Source organism: Enoplosus armatus, chromosome 1, assembly GCF_043641665.1.
Source record: "Enoplosus armatus isolate fEnoArm2 chromosome 1, fEnoArm2.hap1, whole genome shotgun sequence".
NCBI classification, from domain to species: domain Eukaryota; kingdom Metazoa; phylum Chordata; class Actinopteri; order Centrarchiformes; family Enoplosidae; genus Enoplosus; species Enoplosus armatus.
Genome location: NC_092180.1, coordinates 11,758,051 through 11,778,862, shown reverse-complemented (window position 1 = coordinate 11,778,862; position 20,812 = coordinate 11,758,051). Strand labels below are relative to the sequence as shown.

Here is a 20,812-nt window from a genome sequence, read left to right as displayed (position 1 = left end):
TTTCCCCTAGAAAATGTTTTCTGCATGACAACAGAAAGAGAACAAGGTGGCAGCTGCTTCAACGGTTTGCCAAAAACTCCTGGAGTTTAGTGGCTCACATGAAACAGCTGTTCAACTACATTTACCTGCAACTGGTGTTAATAAAAACCAGGGCCACCGTGCGTTGACACCTTGGCTGTAAATGTTACAGGGATGGCTGGTATGAACAAAGTGCTGAGAGGGTGGAGTGTCGGTGAATCCCACAGGGAGCTCTGACATTGGAGTTAGGAGGACACGACGTGACTTGGGGTGAAATATGACATTGGGAACAAAGAGGGGGGTGGAGGCAGGGAAGAGGAGAGCACAGCTGGGAGCAAAAGAGCGATGCACAAATGACTAGTGATGGCTCTGCAGGATATGAGCCACACTTCTGTCTGTCTGTCTGTCTGTCTGTGGAGAGAATTTACCCCGCAGACCTGGAGCTCACCTTTACAGCTGGGGTTACATCTCTCACAGTCGCACTCACAGACAGACAAGCACACATGCTTTAACAAGAGGGAACGCACACACACACACATTCTCAATCAAATGTGTTTTAACGTGCTTTGGCAAATGAAATAACTTCTGTTTGCGGCAGAAATGCCTAAAAACAAACCTCTGCAGCTACATACAGTATGTTTATAATATGAGCCATAAAATATGCCTGGCAGGTGCATCCTAAAATATTTGTGGAAATGGATTTAGTTGCAACAACAAAATTTTAACTTGAAACCCAAAAATGCCACATTTATTCCTAATTGAGGTAAAACTGAGGTGAAGCGACACAGATTTAACCCCCTTGTTAACTTCTCTGCCCCCGAGTCTCTCCGAGTTAATTAAATAAATAAACATGAGATAAGGTCGGGTTAATAGTCAGCCCCCAAACACAGCTTCCTCCACACTGCCTGCTGCAACCAAGCCTCCATTATTCATCACTGAAATGCAAAATTTGAAAAATCGCTAATGCCCAAGCTTCCCTCTCTTCCCACAAGTCCTTACTAATTTATGTATTCATACATTTATTTATGGTTTATTTCAGAATATCATAATCCATTCCAGGAGGAGTGCTGGGCTCTTTTGGTTGATAGGCTCTGACTAAACCCAAATCTACAGCACCACTTTTAGTTTATCTCTTGCTCTTTTCTCACATTTGTTGCCCCTGATTTGCTATATTTACATGTGTACATCAAATTCAACAACGAAGGCCCTCAGCTCATACTGTAGCTCTGGACAGCAGACGGACTGTACTGTAGAACAAGCACAAAAAGAGAGTTACAAAAGGCGAGAGGGGAAGATGAGTGGAAAGGGAGAGCACTCAGGAGAAGGTGACAGCTTCCCTATAGAGCTGCCAGTCATGCTACGCAGCACCCGCTCGAACTAGAGAAGACACCTCTCGCCAGCTGAGAACGTATTGATCTAACTCTCACACTCCTTCTACACTCCACTTTTCTTTGGCCATCTCTCCTTCGCCTCCTCTTCCTATTGGCCTGTCAGTCTCCCCTCAGCTTTATTCTCTTCTCAGACTTCATCTTCCACCAAACAGAATGGGTTTTAAGACAACTGCAATGGATTTTAAACCATTTTTTTGTATTTCAGTTTAATGCAGTTCTGCTGGCTGATATAACAAAATTGAGTTTTTAAGGTTATAAATGTCGTAGCATGAAGTGCTATATTTAATCTAGCTAGAATAACAGGGAAAGAACGTGACTTTCTGCAACAGTAAGTACATTTCCTTCCACCTGTTTATATACGCAAACGGCGGAAATTCGAAAAAAAGTCAAATTATCACAAAAACATTTTTTACGCTTGGCTGAGGTGGGAAAGTTGATGTGTTGAGAAAAAGATAAAGTACAATAGAAACGAACAACTCATTATATTCCTAAAGCATGTGACTTAAACATCCACTGAAGCTGCAGTCCCATGGAGACTGTGACCTTCCTCAAATGAATACATGAAACAAACATAAATGCCATGTTTCCATCACATTGTTTGTGTGAGGTTTGACTGGCACTCTTTTAATTGCGTCATCTCAATACGCCCTCTTCACCTGCAATGGTTCAATGGTACCCGACTGGAGGAAGAGCGACACTAACTATTTATCTCCATGCGCCCAACTCCGAATATTAGCATAAATGCCTGTTTTCCTTCTATAGTATGGACCAAAACACTCAATTTCAAACTCACAGATTTCAGTAAGTGACAAACTACTGTGGTGTATGTCATCTTTGAGACATATTTATCAGCGTTCCCTGTTAAACCCTAGAGATGAATTATGGTTATTTTGTGCTATGGGTCAGAAAAATCATACAAATGGAACCATTCATGGCATCCAACCAGGACTGTTAATTGATTAAAAAAATGATTAATTGCATGATTTTTTTTACATTATTATTATTAAACCTATTTTGAACCTTTTTTCTAACATGTTTTGTAATTAATAAATATATTGAACTTTTATTGTACTTTTGTTGTACCTTAATTTTGCATACAGTAGATCTTACAGTATGTCTAAAGAGCCATCAGATAACTTGTTTCTCAGGCAGCATATAAATCCTCTGGTGTAGATGTAGTCTAGATGGTGCTTAGCTTATTAGGTCAAACATTTGAAATTCACTGTAAAAGCTAACTCATCAATTTTGACAGCCAAAGTCCCCCCAAAAAAGTACATCTTAGTCAGATACCTGAAAAGCAGTCTAGTGCTTCACACCTTTCATTTTCCCTCCCTGACCTGAAGGTCAAATCCTGGAGGATGTAGAAAAAATAAGACACAGAAAGCTCCGTGGGAAGGTGACAAGCGATCAGCAAGTCAGAGATGGAGTGTGAGGATGAGACGAGACAGAGTGTTAGAGAGAAAGGTGGAGTGTGAAACAGAGAGCATGTGTGAGGGTAAAAAGGGTAAAAGTGTAAAAGGGGAGGTAGGAAGCCGAGGAGAGGGTTAAGTGCAAGGAGTCTCCATTCAACACTTCTCCCCGCCCCCACATATCCACACCAAGAGGGTTTGTGTGGACATGGCAGGCTTGTGTATGTGGACAAGAGTAACTTGTGTGGGAGTTTACTGTCCACATGAGCATGTGCCTACCTATAAATCAACTGTACAGTATGTGTCTCATTGTGTGCAAGAGTTGTGAAGTGGGATTAGCTGCTGATTGCAGAAGTATCCCCCCCACTGTAAATTCACACTTCAAAGTTTTCTTTTAATGATATTCTCAATGTTCTACAACAAAGACAACACAACATTCATTTTCAAATCAAAAGAAAAAAAATTAGGAGATTCCACACAGACGCGTCACCCTCTGACACAGCCGCGAGGAGGACAGGTGCTGAGGGTGCTGCTGCAGCAAACCCCCACCCCCAGCCAGGTGAGGTACTGTAAATTATGTGTATGGCTTTTTCTTTTTCTGTCACAGTACACCCCACCTCTCCTGGCCCCTGTCACCCGCGATATCTTTTGTTTTAATTATTGCAAGCTTTCCAGATGGTTTCCTAGAATATTTTGTATCGCGTCCTGTAGTAATTTGTCTGTTGACCAACTGATCTGTCATGGCAGGAAGTTTTGGACCGTATTCAGACAGCCTCACTAGTTCAAATGCATGGTGATGATGGACAGTTAAAAAAAGGGTTGATGCGGCAGAACAAGAGATATCGTCTTTTTTATTCCATGCATTCTTTCTTGTCAATACCTGGTGCCTACATTACCCACAATGCAACACAACCACAGACTGTTGAATCTGAGATTGCTAGTATCGCAAATGTAGCCTCAAGCAGAGATGAGTAGCGGGCTACAGAGGTCTGGTAAACTCACTTCTTTCTAACTCCACACCTCCAGATTATTTTCATTTTCAAACTTAGTCGACGCTGACTTACGTGACATCACCTGAGGCAATTTATCAGACGTCACGCAGCTCTCCCTGGAGCCACAAAAGGCTTTATACTACTTTTTTCACATATATAGTCACTGAGCTTTCAATCAAAGCACCAGATATTTTCTAACTCAGTTGCTCATCATTTGCACCGCTGATTCAACCGTAAGAGTTGAGCTTTGAAAGTACTGCTAAACTGCCACCTGACATTGTCTAAGTAAAAAATAAACACAACTTTTTCTTCTGGAAGTCTGGATGTCCCCCCAAAAAACTCCCACGACACAACTCTATATATGTGTCTGTGTGTGAGTGTGTGTGTGTGTTTGTGTGTGTGTGTTTAAGTTGGCATCAGGGTACACAGGCAGGTGGGTGGGCAAGGAACGTGTTTGATAGCTTCCTATAGAGCAGTCCACAGTGTGTGTGTGTGTGTGTGTGTGTGTGTGTGTGTGTGGCTTGAGGGACCGGTCTGTGGGGAGCTGATTGCGCGGGCTCTCATTATGTGGCCGGTGGCTGTAATGGAGTGTGACAGCAGCGCGCTGTGCTCTGGATCTCTGTCCTTCCAGCCTGCAAAGCCAATTAAACACACTCTGCCCTGCTCTCCCACTGCCTCGCCCTGCTTCACTCTCCATCATTCGCTCCTTCCTTGCTTCTTTTCACCCCCCAGTCCCCCTCCACCACCACCACCCCCACCACCAGCTCCCCATCCCTACCTTGTCCATCCCCACTCTCTCGGGCGGCTTACATGCCACCCCTTTGTAGCCAACTCTTTCTAACCCCTCCACCACCACATCTCCAAGCTCACCACTTCCAGCTCTTTCCTCACTCCTTTGCTTCTGGCTCTTATCTCCTGTTGTCTATATGACAATTAAAAGCTCCAATTGCTTCTGCTCTCCCTCCTGCACCCCCCACAACCTCTCCTCACTCCCCCAAAGCCAACCTAACGCCGCTCTTCCGGTGGCTTTGCAGTAAAGCCTTTGGGGGGACAGAAAGAGAATTGCTGGGCTGCAGGGAGTAAGAGCCTCTGATGACAGCTTCCCTGTGTGCTGCCACACACACATACTAAAGAAAGAGAGAGAGGGAGAGCAAGAGAGCAATAGTTGGTTTCTCAAGACCCAGAGCAGTCACAACCACTTAGGAGGAAAAATGCCCTGCAGCACCAAAAAACACACATAGTCCATTTATCACTCCCTCATAGTCCCCCAAAATGTGCACACACACACATATAGTACACACATCATGAGTGAGTGCGTGCGTGTGCTGCCTGGACAGGACTCCTGGTTTTTAAGTGTTTAAAATCAAGCCCTCAAAGTGCCGTCTGCAGCAGAGACGAAAAAATCTTTTGACATCTTTCCCCCTCCTGTGAATCCCTCTGACAGTACAACTCATGTAGATGCAATTAGTGGCAGAATTCACTCCCTCCAAGGGAATGTGTGTGAATGTGTGCGTGCATGTGCAGCGCTGAAGTGTGAGTTAAGAGAAAATGGAGGAGGAGAGGAGCGTTTGGTACCTGTTTTGAACCAGCCGTCATCAGAGAAAGACTCTCGGGTCTCTCGAGGTTTGTTCCAGTACTCCTTAAAGACAGACGGACCTCGAACTAGCAGCTCCCCTTCCTTCCCCTCCAGACCCGGACGTACCTGCGATATATATTCACAGAGAGAAAGGATGAGACCAATATCGATGAAGTAGACAGTTTGAAACAACGCTTGAATGACTATCTACTTGATGCTGAGTGACGCATTAGCCAACAACACATGCTAAACTGAATCTAACCTGCATGCAGAGTTATGGGTACCAAATACAGCAAAAATATTTTACATTTAGTTCTGGAAAATATGCAGTCACTATCTGTATCCTGGCATATTCATTCATTGATTACCTGAGTCTCTCTGTGATTTCCCTCCACAATTGTGGTGTTGGTCGTGTTATTCATACCAATCCGAACTTCCACACTGGGAAGCGGCAACCCTACAGCTCCTGTCAACATATCAAACAGAAACACACACAAAAAACACATGAGTACAAAGGAAACATAGTCAATTGTAATCAAGATGAGATTATTTTTGTCCCTTTTAAAGAAGTTAAACACTTATATCGGCAATAACCAATAGAGTGATCGTCATCAACTTTTACTGCAGGATTTCCACACAGTGGGAGTGCTCTCTTGCAAGATGGCATTAACCCCCGTCTGCAGGGCATAACTGGTCACTGAATGGTTTGCTGAGCTTGTAAAACACTAAACTGAAAGCCATTCGTCTCAGTCACCAGTCGGCTTACTTGGACGGTCTTAGTGTGCGACACCTGAAGCTGCTCAATTGTCCTCCTGGATCCATCCTCTTAACTTATGTTTCAATCTACAATCGACATTTTGGTATCTTAATTGCATGATTTTCTGTTGTGAAATGTTGTACACACGACATCTATTGCATGTCTGTCCGTCCTGAGAGAGCAATCCCTCCCCTGTTGCTCTTCCTGAGTTTTCTTTCATTTTTTCCATGTTAAAAGTATTGTTTGGGAGCTATTCCTCATTCTAATCAAGGGTCTAAGGACAGAGAGTGTCGTACGCCCCCTGAGGCAAATTGTGATTTGTGATATTTGATTATATAAATAAAATTGACTTGACTTGACTAGGGATTTCTGGGGCAATGCCTGATGCAGCTGTTTTCTCCAACACCAAGTAAACTCCAAATAAGAGAACTGTTTTGAGTATTGACAGAGTCTTCTCAAAATGACACTGAACAGCAGCATCCTTGGCATTAAATCAACCCAAAATGCACAATATCAATACCTCCTCCGACACACAATATGCCAATAATACTCCATGCACCTTCATAACCATCCACTTAAATAACTGTCTCTACTTTTGCACCTGTTTTATGCCGTTTCTGAAAAGTAAAAGAAAAAGTACTGACTGTAGAATTCAGTCCTTAAGCCTTAACTTACTGCTGAGTGCTTGACAAGGCTTTTTATTGTGGCACCATTGTATAAAATGTTACAGCTGAGCTGACAAATTGAAGAACTGAGTGTCAAAAAAGCAGTGACTGTTGTAACTGTGAGCTGCAGTAATGTTTAAGTGAAACTATTAATAAGAAATGTGTAAAAAAGAAAAAAAGGGTTACAAATTGAAAATCCCCACATGTACTGACATCACCTGCAGTCTCCATCTTTGTGTGTGTGCAAGTGTGACCTCCTGAGTTAAGTAATTATAGCAAAGAGTGCACACGGGAAGCACAGAGATGGTCTCAGTGGTCTTTCCTGTGTGTGTGTGTGAGTGTGTGTGTGTGTGTGTGTGTGTGTGTGTCTGCCTTAAAGCTATTATGCCATTTCACAGACCACTGCTCTCCCAATAAAGAGCAGGTCAGGTCCTGATTAAAGAGTGATTCTCTCACTTCATATTGATCCAATCCACTCCAGTCCTGATTGGCAATGTCTATCCGACACCTCTCCCTCACTTGTACTCAGTCCAGCAGGGAGAATCAACTGACCACGAAAGTAACTAGACTGTGTGTCAGTGGACAAGCAGGATAACAAAGCTTGTGGAGGAAGTTTGGACAAGCTGAGTCTAGCCAAGTTATAATGATCACAGCATCCTGTGAACAAGGTTAACTGAGACACGAGGTGGCTTTCTGACATTTACACCCGCTCCACGTCATGATTGGCCAGCTGTGCGGAGGTGAGAAAGGAGCCAAGGTTTGAACTTCTCTCTCTAGCTCTCTTTTTTCATCCTTGACACTACTCACTTTTCATGTGAACAGCCGAGCGCAACACTATGAATGCCTTCCAGGGGAGACTGTCTAAAAATATGCGTTGTCATGCCCATATTTAAACTACATTGTGTCTCCCCCCTCTCTATGATGGCCTGCTTTTCACTTCGCATTTATATTTGACTGTTCAGAACAACTATAAACATATTTGATTTCCAACATAATGTCAGTTTCCAAATATGGATCACCTGAATAAATCAATCAATAATTGTACTAATTAATGTCAAAAATTAGGCAGGGTGTAAGTTACTTCTAAGTTATATGTCTTTAAAGGACATTTCTGGTTTAATTTGTGCCATATTTTTATTACTCATCAAAAGAATTGAGATCTGGGAACAGGCGATATCACAACAGAGAATGATACGAATGATCAGACAATCAGACAAGTTGTAAACCAGGTAACAGTTTAGCCAGATTATCTAAACTCTATTTGGAGGAAAAACTGAAAGTAAGTGCACCCGAAATGTTGGTAAAAAACAGCACATATGGATAATAATTCTACCATTTGTCTTTGTTTTCTTTTCAAAATATGTTTGGCTGATGTGTTTTGTTTGTCAAATCATCTGACAGCTTGTGTTTGACTTCTTGTCAGCAAAGTTGCCACATTACCAGATCTCAGAAATGAACATGTTATTAGCAATCGGAATGAAGGCCAGAACTATGAGAATAATACCCAAGGTCTAAAATAACTGAATTATCCTTTAGAACAAACCTGGTAAAGAAGATATTACAAAACCCAAACAAAAAAATCTCTCAATCTCTCAGCCTCTCAAACTATTTTCCTCTGATCGTGGGTGAGGAGGTGTAGACCAAGTAATCTTCCTCAAGTTGTAAAAAACTGCCATCTACAAAATGACAAAAACAGACTTGTCTCCCTCAATGACAAAGTCTCCACAATCCATTTATGGTTAAATTCTGGGAATCTCTCTCCCCTTCTATGCCCTCCTCTATCATCATTTTTTTCCCTCTCACGTCAAGAGCTTTAGAAATTTCGGAGACTTGTAGCATTCTGGTCTCGATGATTCAACAAGATTGAGTGCCATTTTGAGGAGTAAAGGCAGCTTATAAATGCTACATGCTGGGTGGGAAAAGGTCTGTGTGTGGAGTGGAGAAGGGATGACAAAGGTCCAGATAGGATTGTTCTACAGTCATTCTTCCACTAAGTTAACGAAAGACCACATCATTTTGGGCATAAAATGATATAAAGCTTTGGCAAGATGACATCAGGAGGAAGACAGACTTAGGGCTCCAAGGTGGCGCGCTGTCTCTGTTCTTGATGTCAGTAAAAAAAGACAAAAAAAGAAGCTAAAAAGTCAGAAAGATGAAAGGGGCAGCAGAGTGAGATGATAACAAGATGGAGAGAACTAGATTGAGCTAATCTCACATATTTACATCTCAACAAGGGCAATATGACTAGAATCTGGAATGCCCCAAAACTGTAAACTACACAACAAAATCCCCTAAATACAGGAGAAATGTATTAATACAATTGCCATCACTAAATGTATTAAGAGCAGAGTTGTCAGCTACTTAGTTGGCTGACAGAAAGTGAGTGTGTAAGAGAGGGAGAGAGAGGGAGACTCCACACCACTGCTCTTCGGAGAGTGTTTCCTGTGGTTGCTATTGATCCATTTTAACCTACTTAAAGACAAGACAGGAACACACTGACTCAAACAGGCACAAGCTCATGCCAGCCTACGCAGAAACATACACACAGCTTCCACAAAAGTCTCTCTGCTGCAGTGGAAACATCAATAGAAACACAGACCTCTTGAAGACAAGTCTTAATTATCACCTGAGAGGAATCAAACACAGCCTGCTCAGTTTATTCCAGACATTACCTGACAAACAAACACAACAATACCCTCAACAAAACAGCAGACAGAGGATTACCCAATCCACTTGCAGGCTAATTAGCTTTACCTGTAAAGAAGAAGAGTTGGCTGGGGAACATGGAGGGAAGGAGAAGGTGGGGAGAGAGAGAGGGGGGGGGGGGGGGGGGGGCAGGAGAAGAAAGCAACCACCACTAGTCTGACCTCATTTCCAGACCTTGCCTTTGTTTCTGCGCATGTGAGGGAGGTGTAGTTGGGACAATGGGGTTTTTACCTGATATCACATCAGAGAAAACTGCCTACCATCAAAACATAGCACATAAGTACTGAATCAAACTGGTGAGGGAGGTAGAACAATATCAGAGATATTTGAGAGATATGTGATAAAGAAGAGGAAAGTTACTACATGTGTGGTCACACAAAGGTGGGAACGTTGGCTGAATTTAACAAGATGTCATTACTGCAGTGGCATCTCATTTGTAAATCTGGACAATAATGTTGTAGTGTAAATAAAATATACCACTTTTTAACCACTTTTGTACACCGCCTGCTGAGAAATATGTCCGTGACATCTTAGAATCTGCTGCATAGTGAAATATAGCCATCAAAACTATGTTGAAACAATGATTATACTGTCTAAGATCTAGATGTCTAGAAGCTTTTAATTCAATTTGGCCCTGTTTTAATAGACACCTCACAGATTTCACCAACAAATCAGCAAAACCACACTTAATGGGATGTACTATTATCAGCTGCTCCATAATAAACTTCCACTTTGGAAAAGAACAGAAAGAAAAAACCCAGTCCTCTGCTCCATAAAGACATTTTCATTTTAGTTAATCTCCATGAAAGCATCAAGCTGTGTCTAAAACCATACTCCCTGCCCATGTTTCCTGGACACAGAATTTAAGAAATATATTTAATGTGACTATGAGGGAAGAAATCACTGATTGCCCAGGTTTGTTGATTGATAATCATAGGCTACCAAATTCAGAAAAGTAATTCCAGCTACATGTATTACTACACAGCAACAACAGACAAAGGAGGTAACGTTTGTTTTTTTTCTCCCAAAGCCTTTGTTAACTAATTTCAGACTAGCATTTTGAAAGTGAGTAAGATCCACACTCACACAGGCTGCCTTCATCCATCAGAGGGGGAAACCGCCGACCAATCCAAACTTTCACGGTCAGTGAAACTATGTTCAGTTTGACTGACACAGTAATGACACAGTGTCCCTGGAGAGCACACCACCTAAACCAGCTGACTGATGTTGCTGCATCTTTATAATTTGAAAGCCTTATCCCAGCGTTTGCCAACAAAAGACAGACACAGGTTAGAATGAGGTTTGATGAACTCTCACGATACCTGGATTCTTTACTGTAATTTACCTTTATTACCAGTTAAAAGCACATGAGGAAATGTTGGCCTTGGTTTGTTTCGTCATGAAAGGATTTCAAGCTTGAGTAACTGCTGATTATCAGATGTCAAACCTGTCTTTAAAAAATGTTGTTCTAGCTTCATTTCCTGCCGCTGATCCAGCCGTTGGCTTGTAACTTCACCACAGTTGGAAGAGGACCAAGACCTGCGTTTTCAGCCGTCTAAGTGCTGTTTGTGTTTTGACACCTGAGCTCGTCATGACATTATTATTATCCACCAGAGGAAAGGAGTTAGAATGAACAACTCCGAAACATAGCTGGTCTGAGGCTGACCTTAGTTTCCCCCTATATGTGTTTTTCCATACTGGGTAAAAGTACAAGTGTGTGTGGGTTTATCCAGTCAGTCAAACTTGTGTACCTGGGATGCGCTGACCCTTGAGAGGGTTGGACAGTGCCATGCCAATCTCGGTCATCCCGTAGCGTTCCAGCAGTGTGTGTCCTGTAATCTCCTCCCAGCGCTGCAGTGTGGGAAGAGGGAGAGCAGCCGAGCCTGAAACCATCAGCCTGGAGGGAGAGGGCCGGACGTGAGGGAAACAGATATATATACACTATAAAATCTTTCTGAAACATGTGAATTTAAAGTCTAAAGAAATTCGAAAAAGGGGTAAAAACATGTTTCAGATAATTAGGAAGACCGTTTTTGTACATTCACAATTATTACATTATTCACATGCGTTGTGAGTGATTTGTGGGAGTCAATGAGCAGGGAGTTTGTCAACAGTATTCCAGGAAGAACATTTCTACTTATTTTGATGAAAAGCCATGAAGCAGTAGAAAATATTGGCACCACAAAGCCACCAAAAGAGGTGCATCAATGTAATGTGTTATTACACTACCCCTGAGAAAGGGGCAGATTGCACCGAAAAATATCAAGGGGCAATAAATGCCCCCTGAAAAAGTTAATCGTTATTCTGTTATTTACTGTATGCACCCATATATACTGTATATACACACACACATACACGTGCATAGATCTACCCGTGAGTAAGCTGCCTGTCATTGATCCCACAGTCAGTACCTGATCCTCTCTTTGCAGACCGCTTTGACAAAGTCCTTGACATGAGGCCGTGTGAAGTGCTGATCATAGTACTGGATGAGCTTAGAGTAGATAGTTGGCACAGCCATGAACACATTAACCAGGGGAGCCTTGGAGGCCAACAGCATCTCCCACACCTGGGAGAAAGACAAAGAGAGATTAGTACAACAAATAACTGAAGTGGGAGGAATGGAGAGGGAGATAAGGAAAGGCAAAAATGAAAGTAGAGTATCTAATGGACGGGGCCACGCAAACTAAATTATTACATCCAGATTCACTCCATTAGTGTATGGCCAAGTGCCATTCTTTTCATTTTTTGATGTAAATGGCAGAGTAAGGTCCAGACAGCAGCCTCATTTTAAACCTGTCAACACAACGCCAAGAAAAGACAAGAAAAAAAGTCAAGATTTGTAAAGGTCAGGGGGAGGAAAACAGCAGACTGCTGTAGGGCAGAGCTGTCGGCCAGTTAAAAGGCCTTCTGTACGGCTACTTTTGACAAATGTGCTTTTTGACTGTTACAGAAGGAGCCACTCATGTCCTCCACTGTGTCAGGCGTGCTGCTTTAAACACACACCCACAGGCGTTAATGGACATAAACATACATCGTGAACTACATGCACATATAAAAATACTGTTCAAATATCACATAAACTCACTTGCTCAAGGACAAAGCCATTTTAAACACCCCGCCCCAACCACACACACACACACACACACACACACACACACACACACACACACACACACACACACACACACACACACACACACACACACACACTGGGTACATCACAGTAGACGATGGGAGGATGGGACGACAGCATGAATTAAGTGAAGGTGAACGACAGCTTCTCTAAGTCCCGTCTCCCCCCTGGGATACAAACGCTCCTCCCCAGCTGTCTCCCCTCCCCTCCCCTCCCAGTCTACTTATCCTCACTACTTCTTTCTTTCATTCTACCTCTATTCCCCAAGTGCTTCTTCTTCATTCTCTACTTTCATTTTTGACCCCACATCTTCCCTTCATCTTTCTTTCTCCCCACTGCCCTTCGTTCCCTATCTCACATTCACTTACCTTCTCTCTCCATTTCGTAATTTCCTGCTTCGCTGCCTCTGCAGTCTCTCTCTCTCTCTCACACTCACACACACCTAGACACACACTCACAGACAGAAAGATGCAGTCTCTCCCATCATCTCTCTCACCTACAGTACCACCACATCCTTCTTAATGTGCTGACAATTTCTAAACTCTTCCTTCCCTACACTTCTCCTTTCAGTCACCTCGTCGTAGACTCACCTAATTTGTTATCTACTAACTTTTCCTCTCACCTCCAATAAATTAACATAACTGAAATATATAGACAAATAAAGCCAAGACGTCTAAGACTTGTCAACAGTCTAATCAGATCCCTATCCCATTTCTCACAATATCATTATAAGTTGATCTAAGAAATGTGGGCGTTCACGGTTCACCTGTACACATACAGAATAAAACTTTGTGCAGAGGATTATTAACCGAGTGTGCCCCGACTATTCTGGGTGGTGTCTATCAAGTGCAGTGGAGCGCTTCCACCATGTCCAGCCTGGAGGGGAGAGGAAGGCAATTTATGTCCGTCAAAGAGCTGGCCTCCACCTAGGGGACAGGATGTGGTGAGAACCCAGAGCCATGGCCTGCATCCTAAACAACTCTCATGAGCTGCTTGGCCCTGCACTCAACATGGGACTCCAATACAACTGCAAACTCTTCCTGAGAAGGACTGGATGTTGAACGTCAAGGAGTCCGTAATGCTGAGTATCGAAAACTAGCAGGTATCAAAAGTTGGCATTGATGCTTGGTCAGAATTTTAGTCCAGTTTACTTATTTTTTGATCAGCTATCATTGTAGACTGTGTTTTATTTATAAATTATTTTGTACAATGGCTTGAGTTCAACAAAATTAAACACTGATATACTTGGCTTATTTGGGTAAAAAGAAAAAAATCTTTATATTATATATATTCCTCAAGGTAAGGTATCAAAAAATAGTAGTATAATTTGGTATTGGCACTGAAACTCTGGTAACGTACAGCTACACTAGCGGCTCTGTGAGGCTGTACTGTGGCACCGTGGTGCTTTGAGCTAAATGTGAACATGAGCATGCTAACAAGCTCACAGTGACAATGCTAACATGCTGATGTTTAGCAGTTATAATGTTTACCATGTTTGCTTTCTTAGTTTAGCTTGCTAATTAGCACTAAACACAAAGTATAGCTGGGGATAATTATTAACACATTTCACTCAAAACCGCCTCATGGTGGCGTTAAAGGAAAAGTTAGGAGATCACCCAAGTCAATGGGATTTATCTTGTAGGGACCATGAATGTCTGCACCAAATGTTGTGCCAATAAATCAAGTAGATGTTAAGATATTTCCCAAGTTGTGGCACCCCGGTAGCTCACCGGGTAGAGCGCATACCGCATTTCCTGTCTCTCTCCTAACTGTCACTATCAAATAAAGGCAAAAATGAATGAAAAAATGAAAAAAATATCTAAAAAAAGAAAGATATTTCCAAAGTTCCCCATCAGTCCACAACAGCCCACTTGAAACAGACTTATCTGCGATTTACTGGATCACAATTCCTGCACTGAACATTTTTGTCACTATCTCCAGGCGAAATCAGAAAAAATCAATGGCGGCCTCTGCTGCCTAGGCTACCCTTCAGAGATCTTAGGGGATAGAAGAGACAGACTATCGATCACTTCATCAATGTACTGTAACTTCAGGAGGAGGAGAATAAAGGCTTTTTTCTGAGGGTGAGAGGAGGGGTTTTGTGGTTTGGTCCACAAGGTCAGGGATAACGGTTGAATACTGATAGCTATAACAGTGTAGCAATACCCATGTTGACAGATACATATGTCCTTTAAAGACCTTTCCTTTCCATCTACCTTCACTGTCATTAAGCTGTACAGGTCCTGACACACAAACACAAACACACATACATTGGAAAACACGTGCATCTACACTCCCATATGATCCAAAGCCACACCTACACACACACACACACACACACACACACTTAGCACCCCATCTCCCCCTCCCTTCTCAGGGCCAAACAAGCACTATCATCCTTCAATGTCAGCTCATCGATTGATCCGCTGCTTAAGCCCCTGCCGTGAGTCGGCATTGGTCAGATACAAAGCCACACAGGGAAATTCATCACTGAGCCCCAAACACTTTGTCTGACAGTCAAAGAGGGAGGAGGTGAGACTGATAGAAGGAGAGAGGGAGAGGAGATGAAGCGAGGACAGAAGAGGGAGAGCAAAAGTGGAAGGGGAAAGGGAAACACTGATATAGAAAAGGTGATTGATGTGGAAAGAGCAGAAGGTCTTTTTCAACCCAGCAGCACCTTGTCCATGCAGGATGTCTAAATCTGAAATACTTCCCTTAGGTACACCTCCATCACCTCCAGAGCCTTACAGCAGTACAACTTCCTCTTTTGTTCAAGGGTGTTAATGAAAGGTATACTGTACCAAAAGAAAGAGTTAGAACAAGAAAGAGACAGAGACAGAGTGCAGTCTAGACCTTCTGAGGCTGGAAGTCAGGCAGCATGACGCAGGTGGCGCCCACCCACAGCGGGCACAGCAGCTTGTTAACGATGCCATGCACGTGGTGGAGCGGCAAGGTGTGGAGGATGACGTCATCTCTGGACCACGCCCACTCTGAAACCAGACACTGGACCTGAGGGTGAGGCGGGAAACAGGGGAGGAAAGAAAGGAAGGGGTCATCTCGTCGTATCACCTTTAAAATAAATCACCTTAATCAGCTTCCACTGTTGCAGACATTAGTTACAATATTTTGTGGTATTGAGATTCAGTTTACTTGTATAACTTTTTGTACCTAGTTTGTTCCCAACCTGCTGTATTATTATCATCTAACTGCATTATGGTCTGCTGAGGATCCTCTTAATGGAAAATCTGTATATGTCTCTTCAAGTAATTTCTCCCTGCATCATGTGCAAATTGAGTATAGACAATATTTAATATAGAAGGACCACGAAAATGTGATGTTTATCCTTCACGTTTTAAAAAAAATAGATTGCTGCTATCATTATAGCTGTTCTGAAATAGTGTATTTCAGCATGATGTCACATCATCATACATGTTTTGCAAAAATATTACCAACAAACAACAAAATAAATGATGCAACATACATCTCCAAAAACTATATTTATTGTTTAAGTGTTTGATTTATCACGTTTAAAAAGCCAGATGTTATCATGCAATACCAGATTTTAAGTATTGTCATGCAAGTCCTGGATTGTGGATTGCTGGACCATTTCTCACAGAAATTAAGCCTCCAGTTATTTCAGGAATGAAGGATGTGAACGTCTAATTTCTTCTCCTCAATTCAAGCTCAAAATCACAAATTTGTCTTGTACAACATACAACACCCTCTATCCTCAGACTGAGATTGATTCAAATAAGGAAAAACTCCACTAACACTCCATTAAGGTTCATTTAGTTGCCAAAATTAGATTTGGTGATTATGGAGGAAATTGAACTTCATCCTTGCACTCCTGAAACCTCTTATGATACTGCTTAGCAGAATACTAGGAGAATTGTGTCTGCTTATACAATTCTCATTTTTCGGCTGCGAATGTCAAGTTATAGGGGAACATGTGAAATATAATGTGTTACAATAGGCTTAATCTAAACAGCACCTTTGTGAAGCGTATATTGTTCAGCCTTGGTTGAAGCTGAGTAAGAAAAGTTGTCAATACAACTAAAAGGTGATTTGTACCTTAAAGTTCTGAATTGCATTATATTGTACAGGTGTTCTGGTTAATGTGTCCTGTTCACTGTATGTTTGTGTAAGCAGATAATAAAGAATAATCTTGCCTTGTTTATGAACAGTGAAACTTCCACCACATGCTTCTGAATGTAAATGCAAAATAGTTGAACAGATCACAAATTGCAAACACAGAAACATACATGCATGCAGAGATCAGACCTCATGTTAACGTTTGAGTCTTTGAAATCACAACAACAATGGCCATGTAGGTCAGTGCGCAGTGCTCTTTTGTCGCAGAAGTTACTGTAGTTTCTGATCACTCAGATGGCATTCAGTACCCCTCTGACACTGGTCATGATGTTGTCGTCTTTAACTAAAATCACGCACAAAACACACCACAGACACAGTGCACCTCAATAATTAGATAAAGGGAATTGGTATGCTTTTCAATTTTCCATTCACTAGAAAAAATGCAGAATTACTGTCTTTGTAGGCACTATCAGGTGTTTCAATACCCAAAATGATGCAAAGCATACAAATCAACATTGTCAGAGACATCAAAAATGTTGGAAGTGGAAGATGGGGACCAAATAAATCTTAAATCCAAGCTTAAATTTGGAAGTAATTCAGTGAATCTATTTTCCTTTCAAGTTGGCTTCAAGTCTTCATTCACATTAACCTGACAGAGGAGCTTTCCAGGAATTCTGACAACCTGACGTTGCTGCCTTCCAGAAAAACAGACAGACTCACTTAATCATTCGCTCAGTCACTTCCCTGAGCCAACCAGAGACAAATGAAGCTATGCCGTCTTTCAGAGTGATTTAATTTTCCACACTATTGGACATGTAGGTCAATTTCGCTTAGAAATATACAGGAAAATCTTCAGGAGATCTTTAATGGCATAAATTAGTGATTATTCTGAAAGCTCGACTGGAACAAACGAGGAATGATGCTAATCAGGGAGTCAAATATGAGTGTGGGGGTGTCCAAATACTTCTTGTTCTCAAAAACATGCATATATTTTATATATCTATTTTTGCTAGCTTTGTGAAGCTCTGGATAGTCACTTCATAATATCTGCCTGCACTGCTTGAAATATCCTATAGATCTAAATAAAGAAAACAGTATAAATAACCATGACTTAAATATTTAAGTTAGCTGTCAATTCTTTAAGAAAGACCAGAAGTTTATTTGGTGGTTTTGCATAATTTATCCCATCAAATACAATGTATTAATACTTTACTATGTAATATTACTGTGTATTTCATGGGGTAAAGTGTGCGAAACCACCGAAGATGTGTATTCTTCACATGACAGTGGCTTTATAACTAATATAGCATATATGTTTCTTTTCGTACCGGAGCTGTGTTGGTGCTCCATTTATTTCAATAAGGTCTGTACTAATGACAAGAGACCATTTTGAAAAAGCATAGCATTCAAAGACCATGTTTTAGGTAAATCCAACTGAGAAACGGGGACAGCATGGAAAAGATATTGAACATGATGTCTGATGTCTGATGTCACTGATGTCTACGCTTCCAACAAGCACCTGAACACACCAACAAGGAGGCGTTTAAAGCCCCCACACCCCGAATATTCTCATGACAGTGTGCAATTTTGACTAATGTATTACAGTCACATTCAAGTAGCAAACAAATCTCTGAGACTGAGAAGGGGTAAGGAAATGAAACTTATAAACTACAAACACAATTATAGCACCGACCAAAACATTATTTCTGAGTTTAAAATATCCCATAACGATCGGCCGACATCATCTTCTTTTTTACACACAAATGATCTTTATGTGGATCCCTTGTCCATGCAGGATTTTTTTTTCTGTGTGACCAAGATGAATACTGAGCAGGACATCTTACTGTTGAAAATGCAACTTGTCAGTGTTCTCTAATGGAGACACTGTTTCTAAATGACCTCAAACCTACTTTGGCATTTCTCTACTGCAATACGCACGATGTATCTGCAGTAAGGTAATATCGGTATATATGGGCCTGGCCAACTTATCGGTATGCTACTATCTATCTAATATCTAACTATATAATATTTGTAATATTAGATATGGATAGAGTTTAATAAGGTCCTCTTGAATAAATGTAATATTAACTGATACAGAAATATCATACATATTAAGGGCTTTTATAAATTCAGTAAATTATATATAACATAAAGACTTTGGTGACCTACTAAGTTGAACAAAAAGCCGGTACAAGCCTATAGCTGATTAACAGACAACCCACACTGCGCATTAATTTAATTAGCCACAGATATTTAGTTCATTAGCAGCAGCTGTACCATCCTCTGCTATGTCAAAGCTGTGAACCAACCTTTTTCGCTGCTGACAAACATGTACTGCCATCAAACTAGAGGTCTATGACAAAAACCTAATTTGCTTTGTCCCCAATGTAATTATGGTTTCAACAACATTTACCATGGCTTGGATGCTGCTGTGCGTATGTAGAACTCCCTTGGGTCTCCCTGTGGTACCGCTGGTGTAGATTATCATAGCTGGTCGATCAGCCCAGTCCGTGATGGCTGTCTCCTTCTCTTGGGTGTCTGCCCCACCTAAAGAGCCCAGATCGAAAGTAGGGGGCAGTGTCAGGCATGGCAGCCCCAGCCTCTGTGCCAGCGGTTTGAGGTTTTCAGCATAAGGATGCCCTGCCACCAGCAGTGAACTCTGGGAGTCGGAGATGATGTACTCCAGTTCAGATTGAGGGTGTTTTCTGTAGAGTGGCACTGCTGTACCCCCACTCATCCAAGCCGCCCACTGTGCCACTGTATAGGAAGCATCATTAGCACATAGGAAGGAGATTCGCTTTCCTTCCAGACCCCCAAAGTCAGAGTTTAGCACGGTGCTGATTCTACCTGCAAGGCCTAAGCTGCTGCAATACAGCTGCTTGTAGCTGTGGCTGCTACTGCTGTCTATGATAGCAAGTCTATCACCAAATGCTGGAGCTCTGGCAAACACTGGCTTCTGGTTTATCCTTGATGATGGTGCTGTAGTCCATCTATGAGCCCTTCTTTGAACCACAGTTCCCAGTAGACATTGCCCTGGCTTTGGTTGGCAATAACTTCTATGGAAAGTGGCTTTCCAGTGAGGCATTGTCCACTTCAGAGAGTGGCAGGCAGCAGCAACAAGTCCTGACAGCATGTTTGAGACTCAGCTGTTCAGAGTTAGAACCTCAAGATGGCTCCATCCTCAGTCTCTTGGATCTGCTCACATCAGACGACATCTGTGAGTGGACAGGATAAAAGGCATGTGAGCTTAGTTTTATCAAGCAGCACACAAAGTTTGACATCGTCTCCTAACGTCAACCGTATGTATCTAAATATCCTCCTGATCTCCTTCCGTAATATTCAATTTGACCAATTGGCAATCACTTCTCCTTCACTTTCATTCATCTAACATTGGACTATTTAACACAAACTCACTGCATGTGGCTTAAATGTATTGTTTCTTCTATAATTTGTAAACATGGTAAGCAGAAAAAGGGGCATGTTGAAAAAAAATTTAATTATTAGTTGACTGAGAGAAAATAAAAGGGGCACTCGATTTAGGAATTACAAGAGATAGATTGTCAAAACTCAAAGCAGCAGAAGCCGAGATATCCTGACACCCCACTCCTCCAGTTTGTAACGCAGGCTTTCTGCTAATAATTTGAAGACTCAAGCCCAAACTGAAATGACATCATAAGGATTATTTTGTCAGACTTTTGAAAGCTCCCTCCAGAGCAACAGAGGTCATTGTACTGTATTAAACTGTTTTTACAGGCAGAGTAATACTGTCTCTAATAATCAAACTGCAGCTGATGTGTTAACTCGGTGGGGTGTTCCTTTAATCATCAACAATTTAGAGTATTTGTACTGTTGTTCGGCTAAAACGAGCTACTTGAAGACTTGAGAATATAAACCATCGTATACTTCAGTAACAGAGGAGAGTGTCTGTCGCTGTGTGATTGCCACCACTGTCTAAACTCTTTTCATATTCTATTTATTTATGTTTTTGTTTTTGTTATTGAAACTTACTGCCACATCCAGTACAGGTAATGCTGCCCATTAAAATGACATTTGACATTATTTAGGTAACTGAC

General features: G+C 41.8%; 1 protein-coding gene across 1 annotated transcript in view; it reads right to left on the bottom strand.

Annotated features, from left to right (window-relative positions):
* Positions 1–19,872, bottom strand: part of acsf3 (acyl-CoA synthetase family member 3) — a 31,399-nt gene extending 11,527 nt beyond the window's left edge. The window contains exons 1-6 of the mRNA XM_070907310.1: positions 19,153–19,872; positions 15,501–15,656; positions 11,926–12,080; positions 11,266–11,411; positions 5,755–5,852; positions 5,386–5,512 (exon numbers count right to left, since the gene is read on the bottom strand). Of these exons, the coding sequence (XP_070763411.1) occupies positions 5,386–5,512; positions 5,755–5,852; positions 11,266–11,411; positions 11,926–12,080; positions 15,501–15,656; positions 19,153–19,872 (1,402 nt within the window). The remainder of the gene's footprint in view (positions 1–5,385; positions 5,513–5,754; positions 5,853–11,265; positions 11,412–11,925; positions 12,081–15,500; positions 15,657–19,152) is intronic.
* Positions 19,873–20,812: the final 940 nt, after the last annotated feature.